At 37.3% G+C, this 27528-nt stretch overlaps 2 protein-coding genes across 6 annotated transcripts in view; one reads left to right on the forward strand and one right to left on the reverse strand.

The window, feature by feature from the left end:
• The window catches only part of UCHL5 (ubiquitin C-terminal hydrolase L5), a 41956-nt gene extending 41389 nt beyond the window's left edge, over nucleotides 1-567 (reverse strand). For all 3 annotated transcript variants that reach the window (XM_077760024.1, XM_077760018.1, XM_077760012.1), the window contains exon 1: nucleotides 22-567. In XM_077760024.1, coding sequence (XP_077616150.1) covers nucleotides 22-409 — 388 coding nt within the window. In that variant the 5' untranslated portion in view covers nucleotides 410-567. The remainder of the gene's footprint in view (nucleotides 1-21) is intronic.
• Nucleotides 1-26751, forward strand: RO60 (Ro60, Y RNA binding protein). 3 transcript variants are annotated; one of them, XM_077759987.1, is made up of 10 exons: nucleotides 1-156; nucleotides 4448-4520; nucleotides 10428-11027; nucleotides 15698-15918; nucleotides 16422-16568; nucleotides 16824-16961; nucleotides 17994-18110; nucleotides 18623-18736; nucleotides 19021-19167; nucleotides 20995-26751. In XM_077759987.1, the coding sequence occupies exons 2-10, from the start codon at nucleotides 4514-4516 to the stop codon at nucleotides 21145-21147; spliced, it is 1644 nt and encodes a 547-aa protein (XP_077616113.1). In that variant the 5' UTR covers nucleotides 1-156; nucleotides 4448-4513; the 3' UTR covers nucleotides 21148-26751. The 3 variants fall into 3 exon arrangements, with proteins under 3 accessions (XP_077616113.1, XP_077616129.1, XP_077616121.1); XM_077760003.1 differs by having other exon boundaries at nucleotides 10428-10574; XM_077759995.1 differs by lacking the exon at nucleotides 4448-4520.
• Nucleotides 26752-27528: the final 777 nt, after the last annotated feature.

The following is a 27528-nucleotide window of genomic DNA, read 5'->3' on the forward strand; positions in this document are numbered from 1 at the left end:
GTTCGTTCCCGGGAGCCCAACCTGCAGGCCCCCGAGGTGGTGGAGTTGGAGCAGTTGCCGCCCCAAGGGCTGAAGCCGCTTCTAGTCGTCTTCCCGCGCCTCGCAGGGCTTCTCTCGGTGGCGGGGCGGGTTCGGAGGGTCGGCCGGCAAGCACAGGTGAGGAAACTGCGGGAGGCCGGCTGGGGCCCTTTGTGCGGTCTGAGCGGCCCCGTGGACGCGCAGGGTTTGGCTGATCCTCCATGTCCCTCATCCCGCATCCCAGCGACCGAGGCCGGAGCAAACACTTCGCCAAACCATCGTTCTCCACAGCCCTGCCTCCGCGTCCTGCCCTTGCTGGGTAGCGGAACCAGCATCGCTGTGTCCATAACCTCGCTTGGCGGGGCTGGGACGCTCCCGAGGGTGGGCCCATCCCAAATCCCGGACCGCTCCGGCTGTGCTTCCATAGCTGTCCACAGGCCAGCGTCCCGAGGGCCCGCTTTACTCCTCCTCTTCCTCCTCCTCCTCCTCCTCCCGCGGCTCCAGCGCCGGGAGGCGTTGCCCCGGCTCTGGGGTTTGGGAAGAGGGACCTTGGTGGAGAGACAGAAGGCGAACTTATCCTCCAGGGAATGACGAGAAGAGTAAAATCTGTTCTGTAATCCGTGGGGATGATAGACCAGTGTAAGGGGATGCGATGTCTCGGAAAATTAGGTTGAGGAAACGTCATGTATTAATCGAAAATCATTTGTAATGTTTCTAAGATTAAATGATGAGTGAAACCAGAAACCAAAAATGCCCTTATTCAGCAGACCTGTGTTAAGATTATAAATCTTTAAGAGTATGTGTGTTTATGCATCGCTTCTTAAAGTTCTGAGCTCCAAGAATAACCTTTGGCTTCCAGAAAAAAAATATTTTAGTAGGCAAGACTGATTCCTTGCTTGTCAAACAGGTGTCCTATGCATCGGAGTTAGTGAGCATTGTGTTATGGACTAGGTGAAGCCACAAAATAAACATGACAAAATATTACTGAGGGAATCAGCATAAGTTTTTATATTAAAGCAAGCACGGCTATGAGGGGCCTAGGTGGTTCAGTCGGTGGAGCATCGGACTCTAGATCTCCTGGTTGTTAAATTAGAGCCCCAAGTCGGGCATAGAGATTACTTAAAAACAAACAATCGCATGGCTATATTGTGGAGTATAAATCAAAATTTGTATCAAGTGTTTGATTTGGCTTTCTTTTTTTTTAAATTTGAAACTTTGGACGTTTGTCCCAGGGGACTCTACCCCCAAGGAAAAGTGTGTGAGGCATAGGAGTCTAACTGTATTTCCTTAATAAACTATACCTAGAATGAGTATCATTAGAGCCCAAAGCTGTTTGTGATAATGTGTGGTATTTTTTAATCTATAATATTGCCATGAACTTGAAAGTGGTTTCTGTGCTGAATACATCATAACTAACATTTATTTATGAATATGTGGCTGTGGTAGAAAGACCAAACTGAAAAATTAGCCCTTTACACAACCTAGAAGTAACCAGAAAGAGAGCTTAAAATTACTTCAGTTATTTTCACATTTAATCCTAAATTTGCATTAAAAAAATCCAGATTTCTGGGTCTTTGAGAAAAATGAGAAGATTTGGTAATACAAAGTCCACACTACATGGCAACCAGTTGGCTGAAGATGCATGCCTTCAGGATGGCATGCTGTCATGTTTGCCACAGTCCTCACCACGTTTTCTTGCGTCACATGTGATGTGATCAACTCAGGTACACCAGCAATCTGAATGATAGTTGCTGGCATTCTCTGATTCTGCAGTCAGTATTAAGAAATAAAGGAGTGGGCAATGTATAAAATATCCACAACCAATTTCAGATTGTGGCTGTGACTTTAAAAATACTGTGATCTGGTTAATTCTTCCCCAAATTTTAATTTACGGAAGTTTAGAACTTTAGCTATGTTGGTCTTTGGAATGGTGTGCTTTAAGAGCTCTGGATAGGACACGCCAACCCAAAGAATTAACTTTTTTTTTTTCTGTTAATCTGGATTTACAACACTTGATTATTCAGGAGTGGATTAATTGATGACCAGGCTGTGACCTCACTCACTGCCCAACTGCCTTCTAAATCACTGACAGTGGAGCTTAAGCTCTGATGGGAGTTGGGGAGAGGGGAAATTAAGATACTTTATACATCTGTGTGTATCTCAAATTGCTTTCTGAAGACAAATATAGGAAATACAGAGTTAAATATCATTTGAATGCCTATTTAAATAACTTCCCTAATATCTTTTTAAATAGCAAATTTTAAGTTTTCATTTAATGACAGATTTTTGAGACAGAATTCACATGTCATGAAATTCACTATTTTTTTTTAATGTTTATTTATTTTTGAGAGGCAGAGAGAGACAGCACAAGCAGGGGAGGGGCAGAGAGATAGGGAGACACAGAATCCAAAGCAGGCTCCAGGCTCTGAGCCACCAGCACAGAACCCAACCTGGGGCTCAGACCCACGGACTGTGAGATTATGACCTGAAGTGGGACACCCCGTGAAATTCACTATCTTAAAGTATGCAGTACAGTGAATTTTAGTATATTCAGAGAATTGTGTTGACATAGGCAGACTGGGTCTGTGGACCCACAGCGAGTCCCGCAGGACCAGCCAAGAAGATCCTTGGCTTTAGGAAGGATAGACATCAAACACTAGCTGAGAGGAAGTAAGAGCAGAGTTTATTGAAGATGCGGAGAGGGGACAGATACGGGGTATCTGAGAGACTGGGAAAGGAAAGGAGAGTAATCTCAGTTTTGCTTGGGCTCTGGTGTTTTCATTAAGGATTGTGGTCTGGCCTACGTGTCTTCTCAGGCATCCAGAAACTGGTCAGAACAAGGATGAGTTCTGCATAAGTCACTTGTGCCCCGGAGCCAGGGTTCTTGGCAGCAGAATGTCTGGAATCCATGTTCTGCAAAACATATATGACAGCCTTGCCCTTTCACTTCTATCTGTGGTGCTGGCAGACTCCAAAGAAATCATTAGCTCCCTGACCCTTACAGAAAGGGTATACATTATTCGTACTAGAATTGTAAAGTATGTGTAAGGTGGGGGCTGGGTCCAAGCAAGTGTAAGCAGGAAAAGGAGCAAAAATGCAGTTCTTCATAGAGTCGCTTTAGTTACTCTATCTCATTGTGAGCGTTCACCACTATCTAATTTCAGACATCTTCATCACCCCAAAAAGAAGCCCTTTACCACTTTGGAGAACAGTCTGGCATTTCTTCAAAAGGTTAAATATAGAGTTACCATATGATCCATCATTTTACAGTCTTTAAGGGTCTTAATTTCTCAAGCTCCTCACCAACGCTTATTATTATTGTCGTTTTTTAAATTTATTTTTGTTTATTTTTTTGAGAGAGAGACAGAACAGAAGCAGGGGAGGGGCAGAGAGAGAGACAAAAAATCTGAAGCAAGCTTCAGGCTCTGAGCTGTCAGCACGGAGCCTGACCTGGGACTTGAACTCAAGAACTGAACCACTGAACCCATGAGATCATGACCTGAGCCAAGGTCAGATGCTTAACCTACTGAGCCACCCAGGCACCCCTATTTACTGTCATTCTGATTGTAGCCATCCTAGTGAATGTAAAGTGGGATCTCATTTCAGTTTTCATGTGCATTTTCTTGATGTGTAATGATATTTAGCATCTTTCTATGTATTTATTAGCCGTTTGTACATCTTTGAAGAAGTGCCTACTCAGATGCTTTGCCTATTTTTTAATTAGGTTATTATTTTATTAATGACTTACGATTTTTTATATATTGTAGATACAAGTTCTTCATAGTATTATTTGCAAGTATTTTCTCCCATTCTCTGGGATCTCTTCATTTTCTTAGTGAAAAATTTAAATTTGATGAAGTCCAGTTTATCTTTTTTTTTCTTTTATCCCTGTGCCTTTGGTGTCTGGTTTGAGACCAGTTCTCTGACACAGACTCAGTGTCCTGCAATTCAGTTTAGTTCCAAAGTTAGCTTAAGATCCCACTGATGTGGTTTGAAGTTTTGAGGTTCAGAGCCAACAACCAAGAAAGAATTATTGGGATGTTTTCAGTGCAAAAAGGTGGTTTTATTAAAACATGACTGGACCCCGGGGGCAGAAAGAGCTGCACTGGGGTTGTGAGGATAACGGATTATATACTTTCAGGTTGGGAGGAGGGGCTTAGTCTTGAAGGTATTTTGGAAACAAGGATTTCAGGACCTTGAGAGGCCAGCTGCTGTTAGGGAGAGGTCATTTATTACTGTTTAGTAAAAACTCAGTAATGAGACCCTTCAGACATCTATCAGGGGGCCATAAGCTTGGAGAATAATTGCCAATATTTATCATAGGGGAGCAGGTAGCAGAGATAAAGGAAGTTCCCAAAGGAATTTTTATGTTAAGTAGACTTCTAGGATCCTGAGGGGTCAGGCTAATAAGATTGCCTTTTGCCCTTAGCAAAGTCAACTTCGAGGCAGCTGAGCTCCCAGAGAATGACAATCTGCCTGTCTTGAGGACTTGTCAATGGCCTGTAAGTTGTAAGGAAATTTAATTTTTTTCTTCTGCCTTTGTTTCCCGCATCACCACATGTTAAAGGGCAAGATTCCCAGCAAGACTGCCCTTTCTTGAGACACCTGTTATAAGAAGGGTCCCTAGTCTTCCAGCCAACTACGAATTCAGGGCTTCTCAAAACCCCCTCAGAGTCAGTAAATCACTAGAATGGCTCACATAACTCACTAAAAACACTATCCTAATGATTACAGTTTTAATATAAAGGATATGACTCAGGACCAGCCAAATGGAAGACACATATAAGGTCAAAGTCTGGAGGCAGGAGGGGAATACCGTCTGTGTGGGAACCCTGGCTGTTCACCCTCCTAGCACATCAATTTGTTCACCAGTTAAGAAGCACCACTGAACTTTGATATTCAGAGTTTCTATATGGGATTTTATTACTAGGCATGATTGATTATAATTGGTTGACTCTGTGGTTGAGCCCAATATTGGGCCCTATAATCCTCCTAGGAGTTTGATGTGACCCAAAATTCCAACCCTCAAATCAAATGATTAGTCTGTCTGGTGACCAGCCCCCATCCGGAAGCCCAGAATGAATCACCACATTAGCATAACAAAAAGGCTCTTATCAATCTGGAAATTCCAAGGATTTTTGAAGCTCTGCCAAGAAACGCGAACAAAAACTAGATATCCCTTGTTATACCAGTGTTACCACCTAAACTATTTTGAAGTAATTTCTATATTGGCACTCAGGTGCAGGGTGAGTAGCTTAGAAGTACTGCCATTCTGCTTTTCATATTTAACTTTAAAAATATGATTCTGATAAATTTACACAAGCAAGTAGAGTGGGGCCATTCATGCTGTCTGTCCCACTGTTTTATGTTGCATCCTGGAAAGAACAGTCAGAACCATGTGAAAAGTTGAGCATTTTTTCCTGTAGAAATGTTGAGAGGGTTTGTCTTCATCGTTGTCATTCATGTTCTTGCAAGGGCAAGATTCCATTGACACAGCTGTGCGTAACTACATTTCTCATAGTAGGGATTACAGGGGTTACATTTAGGGATTTTTCTTAGGCGTCTTACATAAATTTAAAAGTTCATTTTGCTGCTTGTTCAACAAGATACTTCTACCTAATACTAAATGCATTAGGGGGCGCCTGGGTGGCTTAGTTGGTTAAGCGTCCGACTTTCGCTTAGGTCACGATCTCGCGGTTTGTGGGTTCGAGCCCCGCGTTGGGCTCTGTGCTGACTGCCAGCTCAGAGCCTGGAGCCTATTTCAGAGTCTGTCACTCCCTCTCTCTCTGACCCTCCCCTGCTCACACTGTCTCTCTCTCTCCTGGAAATAAATTTAAAAATATTAAAAATAAATAAATAAATAAATGCATTGGAAAGACTTACAAAGAAATACTATTCTCAGAAGACGTTTTTACTCAGTGTTCATTACTTCCTTTTCATCACTATTTCATGTACTTTTTTTATTGCATATCCATTTGTTGCATACAGTACATTTTTTGTGTGTGACTACAGAATTTATCTTAAAGGCTTGAATTACATGTCGAGACTTTTAAAAGTGCTAGAGGGGAAAAAAGGCAATCATACATAATTCTTAGATGGTTCAGAAGATTAATGTTGCTCAGTTATCCTTAAGTATATATTACTAATTACTTAAAAGTGATGTCCTACATTTGGAGAATGGATACACAGAGAAGGGATACCCAGTCCCTGCTCTTAGTGGAACTAAAGATATTAGCCAGACATGCTCACAAAAAATAATAAGAAGGGAGGGAACTTTGAGATCTGGATTGGTACCTTTAAGTCCCACTTCTTGGGCTTTGGTTCAGGAAAGCTGTTGTATTAGCATAATCTGGTATTAAATATCATTTCAATATGATTCATCTAAAAAATATAAAATATCCAGGTTAAAGTACTACCCAAGGGTATTTTTGTAAAAGCTAAAGGTGAGTCTAGCAATGTCAAATGCAGTGTAAAGGTCAAAATAATAAGAAATTTTTCTACTGGAATTAGTAGTTAAGATGTCAGTCTTTGAGAGGCTTCATATCCTTCTCAAAGCTTTTTGGATTAAAAGGCAGCTAAAAAGCCATATTGAAAAGGGATGCAGAAGCATCATTACTGCAGCAGCAGTTTTAGCCTATGCTGCACTCAGTAACTATAAATCAGGCCCTAGTGATTAATATAATATGATCATTACACTGTGATACCACCTGAGGCATAGGCCTCATAATGACACTGATTATTTCCAACACAAATCAAGTTACTGTCCCCTGCCCCCAGTCACCTTCAAAATGTGAGGCTCTCCATTCTTCCATGCATTTATCTCCACAGTGTGATGTGTTCTCCTCTGAGACCCAACCTCATTGCTCCCTTACCTGCCAGACTTCCCTCAATCTCCTAATTCCTCTCTTTTCTCAAAATCATCTTCACGCTCGGTAAAGAGATGCCTCTCTTGCTATCAGTAGGCCACTATCAACCTGGATGCTATAAAGCTCATTGTTTCACTTTTAGTGATCTCATCCCCTCAGTTACATCCTTTCTCTACTGTCTTCCACTCCAAATTGAATCATTCAACTTCAGCCTCAAAGTCTTCTTTCTCATCTCTCTTTTAGAGAGAGCATGAATGGGGAAGAGGTAGAGGGAGAGAGAGAATCTCAAGCAGCCTCCCTGCCCAGCGCAGAGCCCAACACTGGGCTCATTGCTCTGCTTTATCTCACAACTGTGAGATCATGACCTGAGCCAAAGTCAAGACTCAGATGCTTAACCTACCGAGCCACCCAGGCGCCTCTCCTAATCTCACTTTGCTCAGGCTCTTTCTTGCAGGACTCTGCTACAGTTGCCCTTTGTTATCACAATCCTGTTTGATAAATCCAGTAGTCATTTTCCAGACTTACTTTACTTCATCTCTGAGCATTTGACATCACAGCTATTGACTCCTTGAAATTCTCTTCCCTGTGGTCCATGATACCACTGCTCCTGGTTTACTTTAAGTCTATGTAACCCCCCTTCTCTTACTCCTTTAAAGGTCCCTTTTCTCACTAGCTTTTAATCGTTAATATTCACGAAGATTCCATCTAAGTTGGAAGACTACAATATATAAACATGCTGAAGCTTGTATCCTCTTCAATACAAAATGTCTTTTACCTTGTATTGCCCTTTAACCTACTATCATATCTGTTAACATTTCTTTATAGCTATGCCAATATACTTAGTTCTTTTTCTAAAATTTGAAGACAGGCGTGCCTGGGTGGCTCAGTCGGTTGGGCGTCCGACTTCGGCTCAGGTCATGATCTCACGGTTAGTGGGTTTGAGCCCCACACCAGACTCTGTGCTGACAGCCAGCTCAGAGCCTGGAGCCTGCTTTGGATTCTGTGTCTCCCTCTCTCTCTGACCCTCCCCTGCTCATGCTGTCTCTCAGAAATAAATAAAACATTAAAAAAAAATTTTAAGTCTAAAGACAGCAAGATTTCAGAAGTCCCTTTCTGGATTACATTCCCCCAAATTCTATGTACCAGTTTTTCAGTTTGCCTTTTCTGCACAAGTCTTCCTAAATTATGGAGACAGCATTATTTTATTCTCAGCTGACTCACGGTACATTTCTATTAGAGCACTTAATTACATTTTATTTGTATTATATATATATTTCTACCTTACCAGAATGTGGGCTTTTTTGAAAGCAGGGGAAAAAAACATTAAAAAAAATCTTTTTTAGGGACACCTGGATGGCTTTGTCAGTTAGGTGTTCATTAGGTGTCAGTTAGGTGTAGACACCTATGTCCCTTACATTTATTATTTTGAGAGAGACAGAGACAGTGTGAGCAGGGTAGGGGCAGAGAGAAACAGAGAATTCCAAGCAGGCTCTGTGGTATCCGACTCGCCAGCTTTTTTTTTCCTTTCTAATGTTTGTTTATTTTTGAGACAGAGCAAGAGACAAGAGTGCAACCGGGGAAGGTCAGAGAGAGAGGGAGACAGAATCTGAAGCAGGCTTCAGGCTCTGAGGTCAGCACAGAGCCAGCCACAGAGCTCAAACTCACAAACCATGAGATCATGACCTGAGCCAAAGTCAGACATTTAACCGACTGAGCCACTCAGGAGACCCCAGCTCTCTGACTCTTGATATCGGCCTAGATCCTGATCTCAGGGTTGTGGGATTGAGCCCTTCATTGGGCTCTGCACTGAGCATGGAGCCTGCTTGAGATTCTCTCTCCCTCTCTTCCTCCCTCTCTCTTTCTCTTTCTCTCTCTCTCTCTCTCTGTCCTTCCCGCACATGCACACATGCACAAACACACGTGTGCACTTTCTTAAACATTGTTAAAAAATATTTTTAGTGGGACAGGAATCTTTTTTGTGTCTTATACCTAATATGCAATAAACGCTGGTTGAGCTTTTTTTTTCTGGTTGTGTTTTGTTTTGTTTGCCATGGGGAGAAACCCAGTGCACTATAATGCTATAGACCGGAGACTTGGGGCATCTAGATAGGCAGCTGTACTATAGTAAGAGTAGCAGTGGACTGATAAAGTAGTGGACAGTTGTGGTTGCTCCATTAGGAGGATACGAAATGATATTGTTGCAGTACAGCTAGTAGCTTTAGAGATAAGGGAAGGAAGAGAGTATAGGTAGTTGGAGATCACAAAATTACAACTGAGCACAGTTAGTAGGATGTTAATCAGTGTGTTCTCGACTACAGGTAACAGAAAACTTACAAATGGCTTAAGCAATAAGGATACATTTATGATATATTAGGAAATTTCTAAGAGAGGCATTTCCAGGTTGTTTGATGATATCACGGACCCAGATTCCTTCTAATTTTTTTTCTATTCTGCCGTCCTTATAAATGAGTGTATCTTCCTCAACTGGCTTCCCTGTGGCTGAAGATAGATGCCACACAAGCATCACTTTAAATGAATGTCTCGGTAGAAAGGGAGCATTCTTAGTAAGAGTCCAAACCCACTTTTAAGAGTGAAGAAAACCTGAGAAGTATTCTCTGCGGACTTACTGCACATTGGCCAGTTACATGCCCATTACCTATACTTATCACATGGGAAAAGAAATGAGTGCATCACCTGGGAACTTGTGATAAGTACAAATGTGTAGGCCTCACCCAGACATAGTAAATTAAGGAAGAAACTTTAGGGGTGGTGGGTGGAACCCACAATTCTGCGTCTTAACTAGCAATTTAGTTACTTTGGATGCGCACAGAGTTTGAGAGCCACTGGCTTAGAGCAATCAAGACTCATCCCGTAGGGATGGAAAAAGATCTGGCCTCCCCTAAAGGACATTACTACTAGGAAGAAAGGGGAGGGAAGGAATGGATGTTGGATATGCAACCAAAACTGTGTACATAGTTACTCAGGGAGTAAGACCTTTCTTAGCCTCAGCTACCACAGCTGCTCTCTTTACCCCCTTTTAATTCCCTATCTGGGCCTCCAGATTGCATGCTTACACCTGAAGCAACAGACTTACACCTCCAAAATATAACCTCTTTATTGTTGTTCCTGGTTATCATACTACCACTTAATGAGCCTGAAAACTGCTGGAGCACCTGGGTGGCTCAGTCGGTTAAGCGTCTGATTTCGGCTCAGGTCATGATCTCACGGTTCCTGGGTTTGAGCCCTGTGTCAGGCTCTGTGCTGACAGCCAGCTCGGGGCCTGGCGCCTGCTTCAGATTCTGTATCTCCCTCTCTCTCTAACCCTCCCCTGCTCACGCTGTCTCTCTCAGAAATAATTTTTTTAAAAAACACATTAATAAGAAGCCTAAAAACTGCTTTTAAGTTAAAAGACTTTGTAATAGATTTCAAAAAGCATACATTGATAAATACTGTTTTCAAAACATAATAAATAAAAATAAATGTATCCCTTCTTACAATTTTATTGTTTCTTGCTTACTATAATAACATTTTGCTTTTTGATAGGTTTCCTGAAAGACAGAACAATGGAGGAATCAGTAAACCAAATGCAGCCGCTGACTGAGACGCAGATAACCAACTCCGAAGATGGATATGTATGGCAAGTCACTGATATGAATCGACTACAGCGGTTCTTATGTTTTGGTTCTGAAGGTGGGACTTATTATATCAAAGAACAAAAGTTGGGCCTTGAGAATGCTGAAGCTTTAATTAGATTGATTGAAGACGGCAGAGGATGTGAAGTGATACAGGAAATAAAGTCATTTAGTCAAGAGGGCAGAACAGCAAAGCAAGAGCCTATGCTCTTCGCACTTGCCATCTGTTCCCAGTGTTCCGACGTGAGCACAAAACAAGCAGCATTCAAAGCTGTTTCTGAAGTTTGTCGCATTCCTACGCATCTGTTTACTTTTATCCAGTTTAAGAAAGATCTGAAGGAAAGCATGAAATGTGGCATGTGGGGTCGTGCCCTCCGGAAGGCTATAGCAGACTGGTACAATGAAAAGGGGGGTATGGCCCTTGCTCTGGCTGTGACAAAGTATAAACAAAGAAATGGCTGGTCTCACAAAGATCTATTAAGATTGTCACATCTTAAACCCTCCAGTGAAGGTAAGCATAAGATCTTTGGGTTGGGGGAGGTTGCAGATATCCGAAAAATAGAAAAATTTTATTTGAAATAGCCTTTCATTCTCAAAACACATTGGTTAACTAATTCAAATGTTGAATGCCACCCTGGAATTAAACACCTACCACAGGCAATCCAGACATTACTAATCAAGAATCAAATGACAAATTTACAGGTTAATTTAATATTCTAGATCTCAGATTGTCACCATGTTAGCTAGAATGCTTGCCCAAGTGAGTATGGACAATGACAGCAACATGGACATGATTAAAGCTATAGGGAGCAAAGCGGCTCCTAGCCAGTAGATGGCAGATAGCCAGGCTGCCCTGCTCTAGCCCCTTATGATTTTTCTTTCCCTCCCTGTCTTCCTAGGACATATGTTCCATGGAACCTAAAGGCTACCTGAAATAGTGCTGAACTTAACAATTCAGGATGTTAATTGTCTCCAAGCAGTCAGCCAGGGGACATGGTAACTTGGGGCAGTTTTTCTGTGTCTATGGGAAGAGACTTTTGAGAAGTTAGTTGGATGTACGATAATTACTTAGTCCTTCTTGGAAGGAAAATAAAAACTTTTGGGCATGAATAATGTAATGTATGAACATCCATAAAAATCAACGTGTCCAAAAGTTGCTTTTTTTTAATACCAGAAATGAAACTTGAAAAGACAGCTCCTCATGAATTCCTAATTTGTCATTATTTATTATGAGTGGACTTTTTAAAATGAAATATTAGCAGTAAATTGTTGCAAATACTTATATATACAAACACATGGATGTTTTGGTTTTTTATTAGAAATTACATGCTTGTTTTAAAATAGCTGGGTAATACATAAAAATATAATACAGAAAGTAGAATCTGCCCCTCAAAAGAAATCACTGTATATATTTTATATTACTCCAGATTTTTCCTAAAAATACATTGGTGTATTGAAAATTTTTTATAGACCTTTTTGGTTTTTTTGTTTGTTTGGTTTGTTTTGTTTTTAATGTTTATTTATTTTGAGTTGGAGGGGAGGGCCAGAAAGGGAGACAGAATCCCAAGCAGACTCCACACTGTCAGCACAGAGCCCAGCGCAGGGCTTGAACCCACAAACCATGAGATCATGACCTAAGCTGATCAGGAATTGGACATTTAACCGACTGAGTCACCCAGGTGCCCCTAGACCTTCTTTGTTTCAGTTAAAAGCAGATTGGTATTTCTTCAAGTCAGTGGAAATCATTGCAAGTATACCATTGAATGAATATATGATCATTTATTTAGGTAGTCTCATTGATGACAGTGAAGTAGCTTCTGGTTTTTCAAACTATTACAAAAATACCACAGTGAAAAAATTTGCATAACATAAATATTTTTATAAAGACTAAACCCACAAAGAGTATATAGAAGTGGCCAGTTTCCAGACATTTGAACAGTGGCTATTACCAGTGTTTTTTAATCTTTGCCAATAGAATAGGTGAAAAGTTATACCTTCCTTGAATTTGTGTTTGTGGGCAAAAGTTCATCTTTTCATGTGCTGCTGATTATTTGTACATTGTTGTGGAGCATATTGTATCTTTGCCCTTTTATCCACCGAGTTGCTATTCTTAATATTGATTGTCACTATTCATTCAACAAATGTTTATTGAGCACCTACTATGGATGAGCACTGTTCTAAGAACTTGGGATACATAGAAATTAATAACTTACTGTCATGCACTTTCTCCCTTTTTTTTCTTTGTCTTTCAATTTTTTCAATTGGGGTTTCTGGCGCACTGAAGTTTGGAATTTTAATGTAATGAAACTTACATGTTTTTATTCATAGATTTTTGGTTTTTGTTAGATTTAGAACAGCCCTTTCCAACCTAAAGTCATAAAAATATTTACCTGTGTTTTTTTTCCTTCAAATACTCATGCTTTAATTTTATACTTTTAAATTTTTGATTCAGTATGAGAAGAATGTAGGGATCCACCTTTATTTGTCTGTTGAGACACTAGATGGTGGTGTGGACCTAAGTGCTAGTTCTAATTGGAAAAATTGGTTTCTGAATTTGTGCAAATAGTTATTCTGGGTTTTGAATTCCTGGTCGATAAAATGAGGAATTAGTAAATGTTCCCTAAACTTGTTCCCACAAACAGTGTTCTTTAATTCTAAATTTCTTTTTTTTTTGTTTAATGTTTTTATTTCTTTCTGAGAGAGAGAGAGAGAGCAGGGGAGGGTCAGAGAGAGAGCGCGCAAGATACAGAACGTGAAGCAGCTCCAGGCTCTGAGCTAGTTGTCAGCACACAGCCCGACGCGGGGCTTGAACCCACGAAGTGTGAGATCATGACCTGAGCCGAAGTCAGACGCTTAACCGACTGAGCCACCCAGGCGCTCCTTTAATTGTAAATTTCTTGAGAGCAGAACTCATACTTAAAACCTTGGAATAATAGCAGGATGTTCAGGTATAAGAGATCCCTAGGTTTCTTAGAGTGAAAAGAATTTAGAATCAAACTCTAAGCCACCAAGTATTTTAATATTTTATTTATTTTTTAATATTTTTGAGTTTATTTATTCAATTTGAGAGAGACAGAAAGAGTGAACAGGGGAGGGGCAGAGAGAGAGAGGGTGAGAAGAGTCCCAAGCCAGTTCCTCACTGTCAGCACAGAGCCCGATGCAGGACTCAAACTCAGGAAATGCAAGATTGTGACCTGAGCTGAAAAGAAGAGTTGGACACTTAACGAACTGAGCCACCCAGGTGCCCCTCCCCCAATTAAGTAATATTTTAATACTTTAACTGAAATGTGTATTTAAAACAGATAAAACAAGCCAGAATGTGATTTAATTAATCAGGTTTTATTGAGTACTTAGTGTCTTGCCATCATAGAACTTGGGTAGGATAAAAATAATAAGACTGCCTTTAAGAAAGTTTTATTTTAGTTGTAAAGACAAAATAGAAGACGTGCTTACATATGAAACATTTAGTAATTTAAGACAATATAAGATTTTGCACTAAAATCTGGAAAATAACAAGTCACAGTACTTTTAGAAGTCCTACATGTTAATATTGACTTTTGATAAAATTATATAAATTAGAGACCAGGGATAACACATAGGCTCAATCTGCCTTAGAGATGGATTTTATTTGGCCTGCACAGTATTTTAGAAAAAAATGAATTATTTGCTAATATCATTTTAAAAAACTCAGAAGACATCACATAAAAACACATATTCCAGATACTTTTGAAAATACCCTTTTTGGCAGCACTAAGCCAAAACTTTACTAAAACATTTGCAGGGCATACTCTCTAGTCCCATTTTTATTTTTAAGTTTATTTATTAATTTTAAGAGAGAGAGCATGCATGAGCAGGGGAAGGGTAGAGAAAGAGGGAGAGAAAATCCTAAGCAGGCTCCGTGCTATCATCCCAGTGTGGGGCTCGAACTCAAAAACCATGAGATCGTGACCCAAGTGGAAACCAACAGTCAGACGCTTAACTGACTAAGCCACCCAGATGCCCCTCTAGTTCCAGTCTTAACCACTCTTTATTCCCTGACCTGTTCCATTTGTTTATTTTGCCAACATTTACCCCACAGATCTTTTTAAGTCTGATAAACTCCAATCTCTCCTTCCACATTCTACAGAAGTAAAAACTAAGACCTAGAATGATCACATGGCCATCTATTGGCAGAATATAGGCTAGAACCCAAATTTCCTCACACTGCAATTCCAGAACTCTTTCAACTATTAAAAGAAGTTAGAAGATGGGGCACCTGGGTAACTCAGTCAGTTAAACGTTGGACTTCTGCTCAGGTCATGATCTTACAGCTCATGGATTCAAGCCCTGCATCAGGTTCTGTGCTGACAGCTCAGAGCCTGGAGTTTGCTTCAGATTCTAAGTCTCCAGACTCTGTCCTTGCCCGTCCCACTGCCACTCCCCCCTCAAAAATAAACATTTAAAAATTTTTAAAGAAATTATAGAAGAAATGAAGACATTGTTTTCCTTTTTTTAATTTGGACTATAATACTTTGTCATCTATTAAAAAAAATTACAGATTGGGGCGCCTGGGTGGCTTGGTCGGTTGAGCGTCCGACTTTCGCTTGGGTCATGATCTCGCGGTTCGTGGGTTCGAGCCCCGCGTCGGGCTCAGTGCTGACAGCCAGCTCAGAGCCTGGAGCCTGTTTCAGAGTCTGTGTCTCCCTCTCTCTCTGACCCTCCCGTGCTCACGCTGTCTCTCTCTCTCCTAGAAATAAATAAAACATTTAAAAAAAAGAAAAAAAAAATTACAGATTACATACCTGTCCACTTCCACTTACCTCTGCTATTTATAAATGCTTATTTATTTAGCGGCAGAAAGGGACAAGTGAAAGGAGATTAGCTGAGACAGAGCTATCCTTTTGTAAATTGTTCTGAGATTGTGGACCTGAGATAGGTATGGTCTACCCAAATTTCTAATGCCAGTGTCTCGAAAAAAAGGTTTATGATAAAATGATTTATGGTATAGGAGATTTTTCTCCAGAGGCTCATATTAAAATAATTATGATGGAATAACCAAAGTCATTTGACTCCATTGGCTTAAATGTGTTTGTATATATCACAGAAAGCAGCCTCATAGCTTAAAAATTTAAGCTCCTGTATCTAGTTATGCCGATCACATTCTGTATTCTCATGCTGCTTGAATTCTTTATTTTCTTAAAGGACTTGCTATTGTGACCAAATATATTACAAAGGGCTGGAAAGAAGTCCATGAGTTGTATAAAGAAAAAGCACTTTCTGTGGAGACTGAAAAATTATTAAAGTATCTGGAGGCTGTAGAGAAAGTGAAACGCACAAAAGATGAACTGGAAGTCATTCATCTGATAGAAGAGCATAGATTAGTTAGGGAACATCTTCTAACAAATCACTTAAAGTCTAAAGAGGTAAGTAAATTATAGTATATTATAGCATGTGATTAAACATGAGTAATTTATGATATGTATCAGATATTAAAATTTATAATATGTATAAAAGTAATTTATGCCATGTGATTTATATGGATAACTATACATTTAGTTCTTTTTAACAAAAATATAAAATATATCTTGAAATTAATATTTATTTAAAACACTTAATACAATGCCTAGGAGGAGTTAGCATTCAGTTAAGTGTTATTTCTGCTTCAGAAAGGCTGATTAATTTGCCTTGTTAATTAAAAATAAATAAAATTCGTCTATGCAGTTCCTTCGTAAAATATACTTCATGTTTTTATTCTAGTAAAGAGCAAGTTAATTTGGTAAGTCTTTGACCAATGTGGACAAATTTTTATTTAGGAAATACTTGAACCTCAAAAGAAAGCCTTGAGGAACATATTATTATTATTGATACAGTTACTATACTGATTCATTTCCTCTTCCTTACATTTCGATCTGTGTTACTGCAATAGGTATGGAAGGCTTTGTTACAAGAGATGCCTCTCACTGCGTTACTGAGGAATCTAGGAAAGATGACTGCTAACTCAGTGCTTGAACCAGGAAATTCAGAAGTATCTTTAGTATGTGAAAAACTATGTAACGAAAAGCTGTTAAAAAAGGTAAGTGTCAGTGACCTTTGTTGACTACTACTAATTGAAAAAGTCAGCACCTAAGTTTTGGAAGTGTAGTCGGTGCCTTTTTAGGTGTTCTGAGACTTACACCAAATTACGTTTTGACTTTGAAATCTAAGATTTATATGTCCTCATTTTTTCTTTATGAAACATTTATTAGCTACAATAACAAAATCTAAAGACACATAATGAGTATTTTTTATTTGAATTTTGATTTTCTTTTTGTCTCTGTCTTGTTTCTAGGCTCGTATACATCCATTTCACGTTTTAATTGCATCAGAAACTTATAAAACAGGTCATGGGCTCAGAGGAAAACTGAAGTGGCGCCCTGATGAAGAAATTTTGAAAGCTTTGGATACCGCTTTTTACAAAACATTTAAGGTAATGGTTCAATTTTTTGTTTCATAACAAATGACCCAATTTGGACTTCATATATTTTGTAAAAACACATTTTAAAGATGATACTAATAGCTTAACCATTTTTATTAGATATTCCTTTGTTTTTCCATAGTTCATGTAAATATGGATATATAATTAACATTGTAAGCTTAAGTAAAGAATTTCTCCTTATCTTTGGATAATACCCAATTATCTTATAAGATCATTTTGGTAAGTTTTGAAATACTGAATATAAAATTTTTTATTCCCTTTGACTTGGTCCTCTGTCATTGTTAATCAGTGGGGCATCTCTTCTGTCTTTATGGGAAGTGATTTTTTTTTGTTTTAAGGACTGAAAATCCTACATTAGAGCCATAAGTTAAAATATTTGGTTGTAAAATACTCTGGCCATTCAGCAAAATAATAGCAACTAGGGGTACCTGGGTGGCTCAGTAGGTTAAGTATCTGACTCTTGATCTCAGCTCAGGTCATCTCATGGTTTGTGGGTTCAAGTCCTACAGCGGGCTCTGTCCTGACAGTGTGGAGCCTGCATCCTGCTTCAGATTGTGTCTCCCTCTTGCTGTCTCTCAAAAATAAATAAAAACAAGAAAAAAGGCTAAACATTTTCAAATATTTGTCAATTGGTAAATCAAAAATAAACCCTTTTATCTTAGAAGTCTTTTGAATGAAAGATAAGTAAATGCGAGTCTTAGAAATTTAATTGTAGGGACGCCTGCGTGGCTCAGTCAGTTAAGCGTCCGATTTTGGCTCAGGTCATGATCTCCCAATTCATGGGTTCCAGCCCCACGTTGGGCTCTGTGCTGACAGCTAGCTCAGAGCCTGGAGCCTGCTTCAGATTCTGTGTCTCCCTCTCTCTCTGACCCTCCCCTGCTCACGCTGTCTCTCTCTCTCTCTCTCTCAGAAATAAATAAAAACATTTTTAAAAAGAAGAAATTTAATTGTAATTTCTATGATTGTTTTTAATGATTTTTTTTGTTTGGTTTTTTGGTTTGGTTTTTTTTTTTTTTTTTTTAGACAGTGGAGCCAACTGGAAAGCGTTTCTTGCTGGCTGTTGATGTCAGTGCTTCTATGAACCAAAGAGTTTTGGGTAGTGTGCTCAGCGCTAGCACAGTTGCAGCAGCAATGTGCATGGTGAGAACGCCTAAGACCATTTCAGAATTTTTATCACCCTAAAAAATGTTAAATGTGGGGCAAAACTACAAAGTTAGATATCATCAAGGATTATCTTTTCATTTGTTATGTCATTTCACTTTATTTGGCACATTTTCATTTCATTATATATTTCGTATCTAAGGTTTTAAGTATTTTGTATGCAAATGGTAATGTAGGTATATTTATAAAACTTTTAAAGATGAATTTTAAGGGGTGCCTGAGTGACTCAGTTGGTTAAGTGTCCGACATGTTCATGATCTCACAGTTCGTAGGTTCGAGCCCTGCATCGGGCTCTGTGCTGACAGCTCTGAGCCTGGAGCCTGCTTCGGAATCTGTGTCTCCCTCTCTCTGCCCCTTCCCCACTCATGCTCTGTTTCTCTCTGTCTCAATAATTAATAAATATTTTTAAAAAGATGAATTTTAAGAACTTTTGAGATACTGTATTTATTTCACTCTAATCTGCTAAAAATCACCATCTTTGAATTTTTCAGGTTGTCACGCGAACAGAAAAAGATTCTCATATAGTTGCTTTTTCAGATGAAATGGTACCATGTCCAGTGACTACAGATATGACATTACAGCAGGTTTTAATGGCTATGAGTCAGGTAAAGAACGGTTTTATTAAGTTTACTTAACATATGTTATATAATAATCTTATATTGATATCATGACTGGTACTAGTAAATTCATGAGAACAAATTATTTCATCTCAATTTTCTCATGAGTACAAAATAAAAACACACACATATGCTTTGAGAAGGTCTGTGTATTGGCTCTAAGCAAAGTGATAATGTAAAAAATAATATTTTTAAATATTTAATTATGTCAGACATCTCAGTATGGAAATTAGGGCACTTTTATTCTAATCCATGTTTTTGTTTTGCATTAGATCCCAGCAGGTGGAACTGATTGCTCTCTTCCAATGATCTGGGCTCAGATAACAAACACAGCTGCTGATGTCTTCATTGTCTTCACCGATAATGAGACCTTTGCTGGAAGTGTCCATCCTGCTGTTGCTCTGAGGGAGTATCGAAAGGTAAAACTTTAAATATTCTTTCTCACCCCAAATAAGACACAGTTCTGAAATACTCCCTATGTTTGTTTTTCCAGTGATACCAAAGATAGTTCTGTAGCTTTGTATAGGAATACAGCACCAGTTCTGGATGCAGCAGTACTTGAAATAAAAAGTATTGGCTATACATACATGATTTATTTCAACTAATTCCAATTCTGTACATTCTAAAAATACAGTCTGAGGGGCGCCTGGGTGGCTTAGTCGGTTAAGCTTCCGACTTTCGCTTAGGTCATGATCTCGCGGTTCGTGGGTTCGAGCCCCGCGTCGGGCTCAGTGCTGACTGCCAGCTCAGAGCCTGGAGCCCGTTTCAGTCTGTGACTCCCTCTCTCTCTGACCCTCCCCTGCTCACGCTGTCTCTCTCTCTCTCTTCTATAAATAAATAAAAAAACATCAAAAAATAAATAAATAAGTAAAAATAAAAATACAGTCTGCAAACTGTTTTTGGTAATAGTCAAAATAAAATATCATTAGTGAGTTTTGTTAAAGGATTACATAAAATTAAAGTGAAGCTATAATCTGTGTTTTAAGATTTATGGCTATTTGTGTTCTAATAAGTGCTCTTCATTTGAGCTCTGAAATCATGGAAGCGTTATCTACGGTATCCATTGTGGTAGCCACTAGTCATGTATGGCTATCGAGCCCTTGAATTATGGCTAGTGGGACGGGAAAGAGAAACAACTTGCTGAACAGCTCTGGTTCTCAAAATGTGGTTTTCCTACCAGCAGCTTAGCCTGGGTTCTTGTTAGAAATGCAGATTCCTGGACCCTATAGGAGACCTGCTGTATCAGAAACTGGAGTCAGACTGTGTTTTAACTAAACTCTGCTAGAGATGCTGATGTATGTTTAAGTTTGAAGTCAAGTGAGAGAAGAGAATTTAGAGTCAAGGCAGCCTGGGTTCAGAGTCTTGAGTCTCTTTTACTCACTGTAAACCTAAACAAATTGTTTAACTGATATATGTCATAGTAGTCTATTACTACTATAGTATAGGTCACAGTAATTAATACTACTACTCACTGGAGTGCCTGGGTGGCTCAGTTGGTTAAGCATCTGACCCTTGACTACAGCTCAGGTCATGATCTCACAGTTCGTGGGTTTGAGGCCAGCATCAGGCTCTGTGCTGACAGCGTAGAGCCTGCTTGGGACTCTCTCTCTCCCTATCTTTCTCTCTGCCTCTCCCCCCACAAAATAAATAAACTTAAAAAAATAGTACTACTTACCTTCTTTGAGTTGTTATAACAATTACATTAGATAAATTACTTAAAGAGCTCATTATGGTTTCTGACATAATGCATACTCAGTGATTGTTGGTTTTTCTCCAAAAATCAATTATTTTAACCTTAAGTTATAGAGAGCAGGTTCTTACACGTGACATACATATATTATACATAAAACAAAGTCATAGGCCTAAAATCATTAATCACAGGGAAATATTTCTTTATATATACCCATGCACACTGGCCCCAGTGTTTGATATATTGGTAAAAATATCTGATGCCCCCAAATATCCTGACAGTTTTCTTAAGTAGAAAGTCTCTAGGCTGCTCAGGAATGTACTCTGGCCGACAGAACCGAAGCAGGAGTTTCAGGCAGATGGTTTACACAATGTTTTTGTTTTTGTTTTTCTGAAATCACAGAAAAACTAACTTTAAAAGATGAACAGATTTTATGGAGAGGGAAAAAAATCTACTTTGTAATGAAAAGTTATCATAGAATTTGAAGTGTTTTAATTTTGGAGGTTATTTGCTTTTGCTTACATTTTTTTAAATGTGTATTTTGATCTTCCTACAGAAAATGGACATTCCAGCTAAATTGATTGTTTGTGGAATGACATCAAATGGTTTTACCATTGCAGACCCAGATGACAGAGGCATGTTGGATATGTGTGGCTTTGATACTGGAGCTCTGGATGTAATTCGAAATTTCACATTAGATGTGATTTAACCATAAGCACCAGCATGATCTAAGAGGTCCATTGCCATCTCGCTAAAAATATGTAGCTACTTCCCAGCTAATCGTAATCCAGTGAAAGATGATAAGATGATAGGTGCATAATGTATATGTGCAGTAGGTGCATAATGGAAATTTTACCTTACCAAAAAACAAAAATGAAAACAAACAAAAAGGAAGGAAAAATAAGATGAGCCCAAAGTTCTTTCTGTCTACTAAACTAGCTCTTGGGAAATAGCTTCAGAATACACTGTAGCTCCCTCTATTTAATAGAGAACTTCTTATTGATAGATACTGTAAAATAGTCAAGCAGTTTTTCTGTGGTGAATAATCACATTTATACTTAAAAGAAGAGCGAGCCAAAAGTTTAAGTAGTTCCATATCATGCCACTTGTTTAAGAAGTGCTTAAAATTTTCTTAAATGTTTGCATTGGGAAAGGACAGCTTTGGTAATGTCCAAATACTTTGAAATGCACTGGACCATGTAACTGTGATGGAATATGAAATTCATCTGTAAATTTTTATACCAAGAGGTTTAAAAAAAACATTTGATTAAATTATGAATGAGTTTTAAAATTCCTTGGAGTTTTCTAAGATCACATAAATAGCTTTCATACTCAATGAAAAAGATACTTTGAATCTGATATTTTATTTACACTTGTAGGATTGTTAACATTAACCAGAAACATGGTGGAGACACCTGAGAAGAAACTCTTTAAAGTTTGTGTCAGCTGAGGGTCTGTTTGGTTTGTGTTTTGTTTGTTTTGGTGCATTTTATTGCTGTGAGTAGAGCATGACTTCACGATTTTTGCTAAAATATAACACCATATCCACAGGTAAATACACTTTTCTCACTCTTAAATGAAAACAACATACACTGTTTTAAGCATTTAACTCCCCCATTCATAAATATGAAAGTATGACCATTAAACTCTCAACTATAACCAGATTAGCTTTTTCCTTTAAAATAAATATCATTCTAATTGCCTTTATTTTTTTAGCCAATTGTAAACTGGTTTTAGGTTATTTCCTAATTGTAAACATGTCAGTGACATATCAATTTGTCCATTCATTTATGACAAAACATTCTTTTTTGATAGTGTAAGACAAATAATAAAGCAAGCTAGGTCTTTCAGGTTTGAAAGTCAACTTTTGAGTAACATATTACCACTAACTAGTCTATAAGAAAATTTTTTTTCTATTTTATTTGTGTATAAACCTCCTTTTCACTACACTAAAGTGCATTATTTTCTTAAGCAAATGTCCCTTCTTTCTGGGGTGGTTTAACCTATTGAAATGCCAATATCTCTGCTCATAATTATATCATGGTTGTTTAAAATAACATAAAACTTCAATTTTTATGTACTTTTCATAATAATTAATGATTTATTGAGGATTTATAAAGCCCTTCTCACTGTCATGTGAAAAGTCAAAGTAGTCAATTTGAATTATGGCCTTTTGTGTACTTGGGAATTAGAGATTTTGAGTGCAAAGGGGAAACTAGTAGTGTTAGAATTTGTGAAGATACCTTCTGTTTTATAAGAAATTTGGGCTCTGGAAGTGACAAGAAAATGTCCCTTTCAAACTTATTTGACATATTAATGCTGGCTCTGTTAATGTAGCCATTCCTTCAAGGCAGCTGGTAGCAATTTATAAATGTGATTTATCTGTTTTTTTTTTTGTCAACAAAGTAATGCTCACACACCACAACCACCACCACCACCACCACTACCTCCTCCACACATTGCTTCAGATGTCATTCTGTTTTTAACTCTCTATCAAGCATTGGATGTAAGGTGTTAGCCACATTTGATACATTAAAATATTATGTCCAGATTGACCTTAAAATTTAAGGAGCCTAGTATATAATAGTACTTGAAGTTTCAAAGTAAACCAAGATTTGTAAAAATTACAACATGGTCTAACTTTTTATTCCTAATAGAAATGTTAACTGGAATATAGCATAAAAGTTTATTTCCTTCAGTTATGTACTGGTCCTGTAGTGCTTTTAGGTGTTCACAAATAGTAATATTCAGTCCATCAGAGGAGTAAGATTAGATGTCACCTTTTTGAAATCTTTAGGTACATCTAATTAAATGGATTAGGGTAAGATTTAGGAAAGAAAAAAAAATCTAAAGGGGGCCACTATTGAAGGGAACTGTTTTCAAATCATGAAATTTTAGAGCCGGAAGAAACCTTAGAAATTTTTAAAAGTTAATTTTTATAGGTAGCTTAAGGATCCAAGGTCTAAGAGTATGGCTCTGGAGCACTAAATCTAGCAATCTTGGGCTCTTCATTCCCATTCCAGAATTCATCTCCCCACAAAATGGGTGAAGTAAAATTATTCAAGACTTTTATCTTTTTAGGTTTTAGGAAATAATGTATATACATGATTGATTTAGGAGTAGAAAAACAGAAATTGTGAACATGTATACTTTTATAGTTCATAGTAGCTCTCAAGCACAATGTCTTAATGACCTGTGTTGCTATATATAACATAGTCCTATAGAAAAAATTTTAAAACTTTACCTCATGAGTAAAATGTACTCAAGTGATAAAAAAGTTTTATTTTCTGAATTACTTTTAGGGTTATTGCTACATTAATATTTAGGGAAATGTTGCTGTTAAAAATCAATCCTAATTAAAATAACTAAACGTTATTTCCTAGAAAATATGCAAATATTTTCAGGATATAGTTGTAATTAGTGAAACTAAAATTAATCTTATAATCCTAACCTTCCTTATTAATTGAAACCTGAAAATTCCATTAACTCCATTATATATTATTTAGTTTAGTTTTATGGGAACATAAGTGAGGAAGATGCTAGTGAGTGGAATTTAGTGTACCTCTTTGGAACCTCTTGTTTTATCTAACTTACTGTGTGACTATAGTCAACCAATTTAACATACCAATTTTATCTTTAAAATGTAACCTAGATGATGATTGGATCTTAGAAGAATCAATTATTTAATATTTATATAGAAGTTTAAATTAGGAGGGCTTGCAATACAAATTAGAAATTTTTTAATTGAAAACATTCTTCATAGGAGTTAGCGTATTTTGAATAAACTTTTAGAAAAATCATTCAATAGGCTCAATAATTTGTTGTTTTAACAAACTTCCTGTTCTGAACGGGAAAATGTGGAAGAAAAATGTTTATAGTGAAGGTGAGTGTTGACTAAGTCAGTATTCTCTGATCAAGGAAAGGAACATATTCCAAGTCTAAGATCCACTTGGATAGACCTAGAAAAACAAACTTATACTCTAAGTGAAGAAACACTATTAATAACCGTTTGATTAATCTTCTAAAATAACAGGTAAATCCACAAATGATAGAATATAATTTTGTCAGGCTTTTGCCCTCATTTTATGAGATTTTGCAAAATAATATAAAATTGTTTTGGAAATTTAAGGCAAAATTCCTGAATGAATTGGAGGATCTGACAGTTCAGTGCAAAACATTTTAAAAAGTACATCTAGGGGCGTCTGGGTGGCTCAGTCGGTTGAGCGTCTGGCTTCAGCTCAGGTCACGATCTCACAATCCGTGGGTTCAAGCCCTGCGTCGGACTCTGTGCTGACAGCTAGCTCAGAGCCTGGAGCCTGCTTCAGATTCTGTGTCTCCCTCTTTCTGTGCCCCTCCTCCGTTTGCTCTCTGTCTCATCTCTCAAAAAAATAAAAAGACATAAAAAAAGTTAAAAAAAAGATTGACTTTAAAAAAAAAGTATATCTAAACCATAATTGTAGGAAAATCATTGTTATCACTCATTGGACCTACCCAAATTTGACCTAAATATTTCATACCCACAAATAAAAATTTCTTAAAAAGTGATGCCCTTACAGTAAGCTATCAAAAGTGAATAATTCTATTTTTGTATACCACAGGTTTGGGGTGATTGGTGAAGGCAGTGTCCTCTCTAGAGAAATGTCATACAGGCTCATTGTAAACATGCACAAGGAAGAATGAGGAAGAAAAAAAAGATAACACTATGAATTTAGTTGCATTTACTGTACAGATTTTATTTAGTATTTTCCTGATATCTGCTCCCTAATCTTATTTGTTGGAAGATTACTTTTATATCTCTTTTTTTCTTTTGAAATTACTTTATTCTGACATTTTTGTCCTCTGTTTCTTGTCCTACTCTTACCTGGATAATAAACAGAAAAATCACCCGTAGTTGGGTTTGGGATTCATCTTTTTGCAGATTTCCATTTGCTCCATATAGATTTAAGATCATATTTTTTCAAATTAATAATGGGCAGGTCTCTTGGAACAATAATTAGATTAGTATATTTTCTCCCCAAATCAAGTTACGTTGTATACCCTTTGTGTTAGATGTTTGCAGAAATTTTGTGGCCTTTGGGTAAGATTATTTAGCCATTGGTTGCAATTATAGATCTACTTTGCTCTTAGAAAAATAATGAACTGAATACTCTTTCAGAAAATAGCACATCTCTAGGCTCATATTTCCATATAAAGATCACTTTCAAATATTTTGTCTAAGTACTTCACTGCGTTTGTATATACATTGTTTGTAGCATAAAAGATCTTGTAAATAACCTGTATTCATATTTAACAATTTTTAATTGGTAAGTTTATTTGCTTTTGAAACATTAGGAAGTTAATTTAAAATTCCATGGTAATATTTTTTCATGTAGAAATCTAATGTAGTTAAGCATACTGTTTGAATAAAATTATAGTAAGTGACACATTTTCCTAAACCCGGAAAGTAGCAAATTATATTGGAAATTGATAGAGAAATAAACTAGAGAAGTTACATTGCAAAATTCTATTACTGAATTAAGGCGTTTATTTTCAACGATTATGAATTTTGTAAATACAATGAAAATCTACAAAAGCTGTTTCTGAGCCTAAAGAGATTTTTCCCTTTGGTTCTATTTAATATAGCACCATGTATATTAATTTTATGAACACAATTGATACTTAATTTTAAAATATACTTAGATTTCTGTACTTTTAGAAGTTATCAGAAAACTGAACAAAACAAATAGTAAGTTAACTACATTTCTGCTGTTTTCACTTAATGAACACTTGGATTGTTGAGTGTAGTAAATGAGGTAGAGCCTTGCTGTTTTATGTATTATTACCACAAAACTGATAGAAATTGAAGCTTTTGTTTAAAATACTAGGGGTTTTTTTGCAATGTAAACTGTAGAATCTATATTCAGCCAAATTAAGTTTGAAGTATACAATGAATGAACAGTAATCAAAAAAATGTTTTTGTTGCTCTATTATTTTAAATATGGACTACATATAATGTGGCTTGGTATGACTAGACAAAGCTTTTGTAATGCACTTGAGTTATATTTTCTAACTTTATTGCCAGCTTCTGATAATGAAGAAATTCTCCAAAGGGATATGAAATCCTTTTTTAAAAAAAATTGGTTGGGGGAGAGGTGTTTTAATCTAGTTCTAAACCATCTATTTGCTTTATATAAAGGCTTTGATTTCCATAAATGAACACTTAATATTTAAATTACACAGAACAATGCCTGCATAGAATAAAATTTAAGTGTGCAAGAGCCTTAAAGTGAAAAAAAAAAAATGAATCTTCTGACTGCCTTAAAATATGACTAGCTCTCCAATAGGCATATTAGTTACATTCTGTAGGGTCTGTTCATTAAGTAATGCCTTAATAGTGTTAGTGTTTCTGAAGTACAGGAACTCTGAGGGTCTTTTAGAGCTTTCATTACATAATGAATGGAAATTTAACTGTTAAGTTTCATAAACTGATTGTACATTAGTAGTGTAAGCACCTATTAACAGGACAATCTGGGTACACCGATATGTTCTACATATGTGACTGTTAACATCAGTAATATTTTTGGTAGTTTAGGGTTTTTTATTGTTTGGTACAACAAATTATCCAAGAAGCTGGACTTTATGTAACATAACCTCCAGGACCAAGCTGCATATTTAAACACGATGAATGAAAATTACAGATGTACAGTTTCAAAAATGATTTAATTTTTTGAGGGAATTTTTGAAAACAAAAGGCAAATACTTTGTTTCAAGCCTATAACCAAATTCATTCAAAGAAGTGAATATAGTTGTAAAACATTGCAATTGTTGCAATAAAGAGTATCCAGGCCAGTGATCTGTTTAACTACATTCACATTTTTACATTCACTTTGCCTTTCAAAGCAGGAATATTTTATAGAACTGAAAGAAAACTTTAAATTGTCAAGCTGGTGCTTAAGGATATATACAAGTTTCATTTCAAAGGAAGGGACCCTGGGGGGTGGGGGTGGGGTGGTGTTTCTTAACTCTGTTGATAAACTTACTGATGCTTTGTTGAGTCTTCCAAGTTTTCACTGTAAATAATATACCTAACAATGTAATTGTGCTGTTTTCT

The sequence above is a fragment of the Crocuta crocuta genome, unplaced genomic scaffold, assembly GCF_008692635.1.
Source record: "Crocuta crocuta isolate KB4526 unplaced genomic scaffold, BGI_CrCroc_1.0 scaffold462, whole genome shotgun sequence".
Classification (NCBI taxonomy): Eukaryota; Metazoa; Chordata; class Mammalia; order Carnivora; family Hyaenidae; genus Crocuta; species Crocuta crocuta.

Bases quoted from the DNA above. Each gene is read 5' to 3' on its own strand.
- RO60 (XM_077759987.1), top strand. The intron at 11,028-15,697 runs GTAAGCATAAGA...ATTTTCTTAAAG, and splicing joins TCTTAAACCCTCCAGTGAAG to GACTTGCTATTGTGACCAAA. The intron at 19,168-20,994 runs GTAAAACTTTAA...ATCTTCCTACAG, and splicing joins CTCTGAGGGAGTATCGAAAG to AAAATGGACATTCCAGCTAA.